Source organism: Clavelina lepadiformis, chromosome 8 (genome assembly GCF_947623445.1).
Source record: "Clavelina lepadiformis chromosome 8, kaClaLepa1.1, whole genome shotgun sequence".
Lineage (NCBI taxonomy): Eukaryota > Metazoa > Chordata > Ascidiacea > Aplousobranchia > Clavelinidae > Clavelina > Clavelina lepadiformis.
Genome location: NC_135247.1, coordinates 19,066,783 through 19,077,620, shown reverse-complemented (window position 1 = coordinate 19,077,620; position 10,838 = coordinate 19,066,783). Strand labels below are relative to the sequence as shown.

At 40.1% G+C, this 10,838-nt stretch overlaps 1 protein-coding gene across 2 annotated transcripts; it reads left to right on the top strand.

The window, feature by feature from the left end:
* Positions 1-696: 696 nt before the first annotated feature.
* On the top strand, positions 697-10,335 carry LOC143468480 (uncharacterized). 2 transcript variants are annotated; one of them, XM_076965729.1, is made up of 24 exons: positions 697-915; positions 1,095-1,195; positions 1,355-1,567; positions 1,710-1,797; positions 1,886-2,061; positions 2,280-2,450; positions 2,531-2,647; positions 2,736-2,847; positions 2,932-3,115; positions 3,184-3,344; positions 3,416-3,573; positions 3,660-3,691; positions 3,791-3,835; positions 4,048-4,101; positions 5,554-5,610; positions 5,682-5,744; positions 5,981-6,028; positions 6,893-7,074; positions 7,143-7,285; positions 7,366-7,507; positions 7,594-7,739; positions 9,281-9,415; positions 9,570-9,755; positions 9,946-10,335. In XM_076965729.1, exons 1-24 carry the CDS (start codon positions 774-776, stop codon positions 10,081-10,083), a joined length of 2,994 nt encoding a protein of 997 aa, XP_076821844.1. In that variant the 5' UTR covers positions 697-773; the 3' UTR covers positions 10,084-10,335. The 2 variants fall into 2 exon arrangements, with proteins under 2 accessions (XP_076821844.1, XP_076821845.1); XM_076965730.1 differs by lacking the exon at positions 5,981-6,028.
* Positions 10,336-10,838: the final 503 nt, after the last annotated feature.

Sequence of the window (10,838 nt, the reverse complement as noted above, 5' to 3'; positions counted from 1 at the left end):
AGGAGGTAAAACAGATACAGTTCAAAGAATTTTATATAACAACCCTTTTGCGCATTGGGCCTTGTAGCGATACTAATTTTCCATTCTGTTGCGGCCTCTCTCTGTACCTTTTGTGAAGTTGTGTAACCTTTCATTTTCACCTTTGTTGGCTGATACCTAAAAAACGTCTAGAATTACCTGGAAGCTGTTTGTGCCGTGTGCTGGCATAATCTTTGTATTGTGACGTGTAGATTCGTATTGAAAGACAATGTTGTTTGTGTACTTATTGTTGTAGATACTATTTTAATAATCTCAATCGTGGGTCGGCCAACTGACCACACGGCGCTTGTGATATTTTACAACGTTTTAAAACTCGTTTGTTTGCGCAGGGCAGGCTATAAAGAGGATTTGAAGTAATATTCCAGTTTCTTTAGTCAAAGTCTCTGCATAGTGCATAGTGAGCGGCAACAAACGTGGAATTTGACGTCATCGCGAACTTCTAAGCAGCAAAACTCTTGAATTTGTGTTTTAAAGAGAAGAAAGTTTGTCGACATTGTTTAAATTAGAAAAGAAGCGAAAATTCGCTGTAGCTTTCCAGGCATAACGGAGGCAGTTATTTGTCGTAAGATTCGAGTATTTCATCTCAAATCATAACGTTTAATTAAGCCGAGTCTTCAGCGAGTGTTTCAAGATCAATATATTCCTGTACATACACAAAGCAATATGCCTTGATTTGCAGGGCGCAGAAAACTTATAAATAATAGACCCAGAGCCGTAAGAAATCAGACATAATTATGCTGACTCACGCCCTGTGTGTCCTCGTTATTATTTGTGGCCTGACACGACCGTCTCAGCAACAGACTGACTTGGCGCTTGTCTCTGGCAGCTCTGGGACGGTGGTCACTCTTAGATGCGTCGATCTTATTACGTCATCAGGTAAATTAAAGAAATCACTATGAAATTTAATAAAAAATTTTACGTAACGCAAAAAGTAGGCTTGTGCACATTTGTCGCCTTGACGTCGTTTGTCGTATGATATTTCAAAGTAAGTCTGAAAAAAGGCAAACACCAGGACAAAGTCTCTTGACTAAAATTGCGGTACCGATTTTTTGTAGAGATTTTCCCGGATGACGACGATTTCCTGAGACGACTTGCTTATGTTGAAACCAGCGATGGAGTCGCCATAACGGCGACCGGAGAGGGCGGAATATGGAAGGTTGTAGAAAAACTATCTTAGTTTGTGAGTTGTTTAATATCAGGCATAAACGACCGATCATTCAATTGAGCATTATGTGGAAAATTCGAAAATAAGTTTTAAGAAGTGGATCGATGACGCAAAAATGTCCATTGTAACTACTCTTGTGTCTCACAAAAGATTTCAGCAATTGCCTTCAGCAATTTGATGGATGAAACCTACAACGCTAGCACCTATTACCCGATGATTCTCAGTCAGTTCAACATCACGTGGACATCGGTCGCCTACAACGACCTCGATATTCCGCTCTACTCGGCGTTGGCAGCTCGTCTTGTTCTTGCCCACGTCGAACTGAACAGCACTGCAGCTCTGCCCGCTACTTTGCCTGAACAGGTTCGAGTCGTCAATTACTTTGCTACACACTGCGCATGCGCGGATCCCTATTCCTTGTAAGTCGATAGTTTTTCTGGCTCGTAACGGGTTAGAATAAAACGTCTTGATCCTTGTTAGTTTAACTTAATGTCATTCTTCTCAGTATTTGATCTGGGATTTTTATTTCCGCGAAGAGGTCGCCCCGATAGACGAGTCAACTTTCATCAGCTTGGTCAACTCTATTATAAGCTGTAAGGCTAACTTTAATCAAAATCTGTAACTCTCAGCCACTTACGTTATTCCCCCATACGTCATACACACGTCACACCACTTTTCCAGCCACTCTCTGCACCTCTGTATATCGTGACGTCATGTTTCTCGTCGACAACTCAGCACCGATTGCAAGCAGCGACTTTGAAACGATCAAATCCTTCTTGAGGGTCGTGGTCGCTCAATTTGACATCAGCTCAGCAAAGACCCGCATTGGACTCGTCACTTTCACCAACGTTCAGGAAGTCTGTTCTGTTGGCAAATGTGCTTTAAATTTAGAGCAATGTAGTTTTAAAGTTGGCGATTGATTGATTACAACCAGTTACTTGAAGTCATAAAACACTGGCTATACAAGTAATGAACCGTCATAGTTGGTTTTGATCAAACTTTTATCATAAAACCAGTTCACAGCTCGTTCAAACATGAAAACTGTGTTAGTTGTTCCTTATTTGCTCGTTTTTAGGTGGACTTGGAATTGAACGATGGCACGTCATTAGATGACGTCACTAATTCCATAACTGCAATGACGCAATCATCGACTACAGGCGTCCAAACAGGATTCGCGATAACTCAGGGAGTTGCTTTATTTGGAAGCGCATACGGAGGACGAGGTGTGGATAATGCAGTGGCCAGGGTAAGGAGAAAGAACACGTTGAGCTCTTTCTTCTGAGTACGTCTGCGCATGAACAGGTTAATGAATCTATGACGACGTAGGTTTTGATCGTGGTGGCGTCAACGGGAAGTACAGATGACGTAACAGCCGCTGTCGAGCAAGCGATCAAGGATAATGTTGGAATTATCGCGGTTGGCGCATCAAGCGCGGTTGCTCAGGTAGGCTGTATCTTTGCAATTAGAATGCTTCAATAACAGCTTATAATTCAAGTGTTAGTCAACTTTAAAAGAAAATTTTTTGGTTTAGAGCGAGCTTGCCCAAATCGCGACAGGATCAGCTTCAAGTCACGTGTTCAACGTCAGTAGTGCGTCGTTATTGTCAGATCTGACGTCAAATATAGAAAACGCGATTTGCGATGGTTGGTGATTCTGTATTTTATCATCTTTTTTCATGGGTCGCTCGCATTATTGTGACATCCTTAATTACGCTTTTTACTTCATAGAACCAGTGTTATTGGATGTGAACACTTCAGTGAGTTTTAATCTCAATCCCGGGGAATCCCAGACATTTTCCTTCACGGTTGACGCTTCGGGGACTAATTTATCACTTTCAACAACTCAAGGCACTGCTTCATGTTACTATTCCACAACAATCCAAAAGCCCAGCAGTGCCATCTACGACTTCCAGTAAGATATCTATGTTGTGAACTCACTTTCCAAGAACTTGTTGTCACATCACAATGTTTTACTTTTAGGCAAATTGTTTCGAGTCCGAACATTGTGAACATTTACTACTTTGTTCCAACTTCCGAACAATTGTCGGGCAATAATGAGACAGTTCTTTATGGGACGATAGAAAGCACTTCAACAACGGTTACCTCGTTTCAGTTTGACGTCGGGGAGCCAGTTGCAACGAGTAAGCATTTTTGAGCGAGTACTATTTTTGCTTCTTGTTCTGGATAAAACAAAATCTATCTTTCATTAAAGCTACTGCACCGACTGTGACGTCACAAGCGATTACGGCTTTGTCTGAAGGAGAGATCGCCGGAGTGGTACTCGCTTGCCTCATCTTTATTTGCGGGGTTATCATCGCGATTGGTTATTATTGGACGAAACGAGCACCCATTAGGGATGGGGTTGAAAAGGTATTTAATAACATCAGGTAGTTAATTATTTAGAGAACTTGGTGGTTAAGGTCAATAGATCTAACAAATACTCTTTTACGTCACAGCAAACCCAGTTCAGTTCTGATATACCGCTCAGGTGAGGCTTTCATTGGTTTCCCTGCTTACAAACTTTTCATATTCACCACTAAGCTAGTCAGTGTTTTCATTTAAAATTTGCCTCGTGTTATTTTGGCAGGGAATCCAGAGCTACGGTTATAAGCGCTGAAGAACCACCCGCCACGTACGTTCTATCGCAATTTTTAACGATAAGTTTTTGTAACTCTATGACAAAATCAGAAAGTAGACAAAACCTTACAAAAAATTCATATGCAGGAAAGAGATTATTGTTGAAAGATTAATCCTAATCAGTTACATCAGCGGGTTCATGTTTTGACCGAAATGAGATCACGACAAGCGACCAAATTATTTACACTGATACATTTACACTTGCAGTGCCATCAGCATGCCAGCCGAATCACCAGAAGAAGTTCTTTATGCAAACCAGCCGTAAGTTGGCGCTAAAGAAAATATCTAACGGTCAGCCCCGAAGCTGATTACAAGTTCTGTAGCCTATATAGCCCGTTCTTGACAACAAGTCGTCAGCTTGAAGTTCAGGAATTGGTGCTAGCACCACCTACCGGTATCAAGCGCCCAAATTAATTCCATCACATCAAAAAATCTTAATTATTGGAATAAGAACAACAGGTCATGTTACAGCAATGATAAGTTAAGCTATTCGATTGAGTTGATGACTCGGATCATTTTAAACTTATTCCAGCAATGAAATACTTCTGCTACTGACAAATAAACGCGTCTCCCGGTGGCTCACTGTACTCGGTACTTCTAGTAGCTTATAGTAGCCTAATGATTAGGACCTAATCAGTCTGATCATAAAACGATAAATCGGTAATGACATGTACCGAGGTAGCCTAACACTAGGAACAGAACTGCAGTCTGACTACAAAGGTAATTTAGCGTTGTTTCAACCACTTCTATCACAGTCCATCAATTTTATGCCATCAGAACCCAGCCAGTAAGCGGACCGCACATGGCAAATAGCCTAACTTAATATAAATATGCTCCTGTTGCGTCCTAAATAGATTTGTTACTAACAACTAAAGCGACTCAATCAACATGTTCCAGCTTCACAACTAATCACCACCTATAGCTCATTATCCCTGCATGTAACCGCTTGTTCAAAGCAACATGCGCAGTAAAATGCCGGCACTGATACTGGCGACCTTCAAGCGAACGACTTTTTGTCAAGCAGCATTTTTTTATTATGACATCATCATGTCAGCTTTTTAATTTTATACTGATAATTTATCTACGTGTCTGCTTCAACTACATGTAACTTCCCTTGCCAAAACACTGTTTTCCTCGCTGCACATGTTGTGAAATGCTGCGTTTATCTTGTCGAATATTTTTACTCCCATCGCTTCACGTTTTATGAGCTCGCAATTCTACCAGCGAGCAGAGAGAGGCAAATGAGCTTTCTATGCTAGTCATGGTGTTTGCAACTCAATAGACATCTTATAAGCAGTGGTATTACTCTGTTTTTGATTATGCGTCATGTTGAGAAAAAGTACAGCACCAACAATAAAAACCCTTTCTTGTAGACTATTTCTGTTGTAATATTAAAACCTTTCGGCTGACAAGAGGCTAGAGTATTCTAACCGCACGCAACAATAGAGTCAGATAATTCATCAGGTAAATTAAGTTAACATAAGTTAGGTTAACATAAGATAAGTTAACCCAATTTATGTTAACATAAGATAAGTTAGCCTCTGCATGTCCTTTTAGGAAATACTGTTATTATTACATGAAACTAACCGCTGCAGTTTTCCGCGTCCTTTGACAAGTTTATTTAGGAAGAAACGCTCTTTGATATCAAAGTTGCCTTTTCACAAACCCTGCAAAACAATGAAGTACAAAAAATTGTAATTTTTTTGTCAACAGCATGGAGAGTGTGAAAAATATTGAGGAAAGATCAGTGAAAACCGGAGCCAACACACGGTGAGTATTGATTGATCTCATTTATTAATCTCATTTATTTGCTTTAAAATACATGTTAAACTTTATGGCAGAGAAGCCACGGTGGCACCTGTGCTAATTCCATCAGAAGAAGCCATTTACCGGTCAATTCCCACGTAAGTCTGTCTATAAGCTCGCTATTTATGTTTTGTGACGTGGTTGGCAAGTTTTTAGCTGTTTTTTGATCGTGCTACAAATACTGCAAGTTGATTTGTGTAACAGGTTGATTTACGTAATTCTTCTTAAGACGAATAACACAATTTTGGTATTCTTAGAACTTTTGCACTAACCAACTAAATACAGTACAAAGCTAATACCAGACTGTTATTACATGCTGCTTATAAATGGCAAGCGACGATCCTGCTGAGTTATCACCGGAACAAGTTGAATTGAAACATTCGTAAGTTTTCAACTAAGATGGAGTAAAGCGGCCTGGTTGTCTCACTTCTATCCACGCGCTTGTCTAAATCTTTCATAAACCGACATCTGGAATTGGAAAATTTTAAAGTTGTTTCCCCATTAGAGTAGAGTTAGCAGAACACTTTAACAGCTAACGTTTTGACGGATTGAGATAACTGACCTTGCCATTATGCAAACAATGCTTTTGGAATTAGCGATGTACAGTATGAAATTTTGTCAAAAACAAAATTGTAATTATAAGTATCGCTTACAACGGCTTTTGGTAAGAACTCAACAAAACGTGTTGTCCATAAACAGGGTTGCCATCAGTCTCAACTCAAAAATAAGGACGACTAGAAAATGAAAAACGAATACCACCTTAAACAGTGTACAACAAGAGAAAGCAACCAATGTTCCTAAAAAGAAGAAAAAAACAAGACACTATCTGTATGTTCATAATTTTGGTATCTCTTTGGTACAAAATGGTATCGTAAAGGTGACAAAATGCCCAAAATAAGGACAAAAGTGCCCACCTCCGCCCTAAAAATAAGGACGAAAGTGAAAATAAGGACATTTCTTAGAAAGAAGGACAAACATATTTTCTAAGACACGGACCTTTAAAATAACGACAAATCTTATAAATAAGGACGGTATGGCAACCCTGGCTATAAGTGTAAAGATTTCGCAGTAACGGAGGGTAATGCAATTCGTGTATGCTATGAGGTGTGCCTGGTATGTAGGGTTATGGGCGGGTTACACCACGTTTGCGATTTTTCATATTGTTTTAGCTCAGTACTATTGTGAACTCTATTCCGACGTGTTTAAGTAATAATGACGTCACGGTGATCATTTTATGTTGTCACAGAATCTCCTCTAGCGATGACGTGGAAGCAACCGTGCGTCTCCAGCTTCGTCTAGCGGTAGAGAATTCAGACGTGCACGCCGCTATAACTGCTGTTAAGGAATTCCGGACGTTAGGTCTTGATGACGTCGATGGTGACCTCATTCGCGCGGAACGTTTGATTGGGTTGAACCAATGCAAACAGGGTCTGTCCAGTGTCGGGATTTCTAGTAAATATTCAGGATACTTTTCAACTTTCATGACCACTTTCTAGGCTTGAGCTACGCAATGGAGCTGCGCAACGTGAAATATCTCGAGAGGGCGATCTTCAACATAAAACAACAAAATTATGAGAACGAGCTGAAAAATGAACTTAGATTGGCGGAAGCAATGCTCAAAGAGCTTAAAAGTTCACAGGTGACGTCACTATGACATAGGTTGGAATCGATTTGTTTCAGTGGCGTTCTTTTGCTCATGCACTCAATTGACCCCTGCAGAAAATGATGAGTAAACTGAGTCATGCTCTGTCGTCGGGCAATGTCGAGTCAGTCGAGTCCATTACTTTCGAGCTTCGCGCTATGAACGGCTACGACCAGTCCACCGTCGACAGAATGCTCGAAATCCACGACTGCCGCGAGAGTAAGTTATCTGTGACGTCAATTATGACATCATTATTTGAGTCATGTGTTTTGCACAACAAGATTTACGTATGGGTTAAATCATAGAATTGGAAAGATCGATGAAAACTCGCGACCTGGAACTGGTGACGACAACACTGAACGTTGTGGAAGAAAAAGGATACGAGAAGGATATACCGGTGGAAGTCAGACAGGCTAGGAAGATGAAAAAGGAGCTAGAATACCTGGAAAAGGTTTGCTGATTTGCTTGAAAACTTGAGGTTTAGGTTGAAGACATCCTTATAAGGACAATGCGGTGGCAGTAACTTTCCAAAACATGCCACTCCACGTGTTTTTCTTCCGCTGTGGTAACCAGGCTAAGTCAGTGCTAACGTAATTGTACTACCAGGTACTTGGTAGACCCGGTTTTTAACGGCTGGCGTGACAAGTATGACGGTATGCGAATCTTTCCTGAGGCATTCAGCTGATGTGAACATATCATCGCAATTGGAATCTCTCAATTCTAAGAAATGGAGATTTAGCGTTTGGAAATTACCAGATCCAGCGCTTTAATTTAGATTTTAGAACGTCACGACATCGACAACATAATTCGTTCAAATTTAGGAGATTAACTTCGAAAAAATAATTTCTTAAAATCCTTCATTCACTTTCATTTGGTCCCTGGTACCATGGCGCGGTCCTGTCAATCTTACTTCTAACTTTTTATCTCAACCGCGACATCTTCCTCTTCCTTTCTCGTTTCATCTTTCATGTTTTTCTTGAAGTGCTTGCACGCTGCATGCAGAAACAAACCCATAGCACAGGGGCGGGCAACATACGGCCCGCGGCCCGGATCCGGCCCGCAGACAGTTTCCGGTCTAACATGATAATGTGGCCTGTGGCCAAATTCTGCCGCAATCCCTGTATTGCGTCACTGAATAAGTCCAAGTTTGCCAATCTGAGAAAGATGACCATGAATCTACTTGTTCTGTTCGGGTCTACATACATTTTTGAGCAAACATTTTCGACCATGAACATTAATAAGACAAAGCTGCGTTCCAATCTATTCATGAATCCGGCCCGCCAAGTACTTCATTTTCTCATATCAGGCCCGCCGACCGAAGAAGTTGTCCGCCCCTGTCGTAGCACCATCATACGGAAGTTCTTAATTCAGTGAGATGATATACCGAATGAAGGCTATGTATTTAGACGTGATGTGTAGGGTAAAAAGTTTCGGCATTACCAATTTTAATCTAATTTGCACAATGATTGCTTTGAACTCTTTTCAGTTGTCAGCTCTCTTTGGAAGCATTGTCTTGCAGGACCACAACGCTAAACCAATCGTCTGAATGTTTCATATAAGATCGCTGTGGAATTAGAACCCAGTTAATTTAACCTAATTCAGCAAATCGCTTAATTTAAATCAACAAAAAATTCGATCAATCCGAATCAAAGTTTCGCAGAAAACGTGTAGTGATAATTGCATGAAAACCCTAATATTGATCCTATGTGTTTAAATCGAATAGAAGAAACAAGAAATTCTGTGCTCGTCTGGTGTAATACAGGACATATGTTTTTGCCTTTGGTATATATCTTTACCGGTTAGATTCATCAAACGAGGTACTTGACCGAAAAATCTGTATTACAGCAGAAGAACTTCGTATAGCTTGATAATACGCTTGGTGGCAACCAATATAGTATTTCTAATTGAAGAATGTTTGATTTCGATGCATTTGTGCTGGTCAAATTGAAGGCGGCCTATACACAGTAAACGCTTGACTTTGTGGCTGTTCAGGTTCGCCATGACGTCTTGAGCTTGAATCAGAGAGAAGTGGCTGAAATCAGAAGTTACTCAAAACCCCCGGCCGGAGTCCAAGAAGTTATGACGTGCGTCTACATCATTCTTGGATATCCGCCCTCAGCTCTAGAGGTGATGTCATGTTATACATTATTTTATTGCAAAATCATGATGTTGTATATTGCTACATCACACAGTGTCGTCTGATGTGTAGCCTAATGCTAGCGAATAAAAAACCAGCATCACGATACAGGAGATGTCATAATAATAGAAGTTTTTTTGTCAGGATTGGATTAATGTGAAGGTGTTGATGGGAAAGACGGGCAAAGAGAGTCTGAAGGCGCAGGTCACGTCAGTTGATCCTCGCAAGGTCGAAATGGCGATGGCTCAAGAAGCAAAAGAAATTGTCGAGAGATTTGACCTCGATCACGTGAAAGAAATCAGCAACGGGCTCGCGCTGTTCTACATCTTTGTAAGTTCACTTAAGTTTAAATAACTAAGTAAAGAGAAGTCATCGCACCAATAATTAAAATCAATTTATGTTAAATCAAGAAAGAACGATTCTAATTTGTTTCTGTTTGCAGCGAAGGCTTTGTCGACAGCTTTATTTTATTGCCACGCAATTGTATCAACTTTTAAAATGACCGAAACGTAAATTTCAGGTTCGTTCCGTTGTCGATGAGGTCGAGAAACTTAACTCTGGCGCTCTCGATGCTCCATCGCCTTTCTTCTACGGCGCGTCACGGAATGATTTCCGCGCTTCGCGGCTCGCGAAAGCTCAAAACCTGTTTAAAAGATAAACATTCAATTTTATTGTCAATTCCTGCAGAGATTGGCTGGAAAATCAAACTTTGGTTGTTTTGCCAATCGCCAAACACTCTGTTCACTGTATAAAGTATTTTGCACATTTTGTTTTTCATTTTCTTTATACGATTTATTTTTGTTGGTTATTACACAATATAGTGATTATACTTAACAGCATTCTCTAGCGACAAGATTTTAACCTGCATTACCACCACTTGTATATTCGAATAAAAACGCACTGAACTTTGTTAAGTGAATTGGATTTTCACACGATAGTTTCAAGAAATGGAAAATTTATAGTGATGTCATAGTGTAACACAGTGATATGTATGATTACAACGATCTTATCGCGATTGTGCAAGCAGTGGGTTTATAGAAAAAGGCAAACATCTGACTATTTGTTGCTTAGCACAGGCCTGTGTGCTGGTTTACGAACGAAGTCATGTGTTAGTCTGCATATAATTCCAATTCTGCTCGATTTGTACCGGAATGTCATGAACTATGAAAATCTATAGATTTTAAAGACAGAAAAGATTATTTTTGAGATGAAATATAATAATTAGTGTATTTTAAACATTAAAAGAGAAACTACTGAAGTAAAATATTCACAAAAATAAAAAAAGGAAATGTTTTTTCCCCCAAGAAATACACCAGGGAACTCCCCTAGGTGAAAATCGACTTAATATTTTTGGGTGATTCCCCCGGGGAGATCTCTATCTTTTTCAGACCAAACTCCTTCTGTCTGCATATG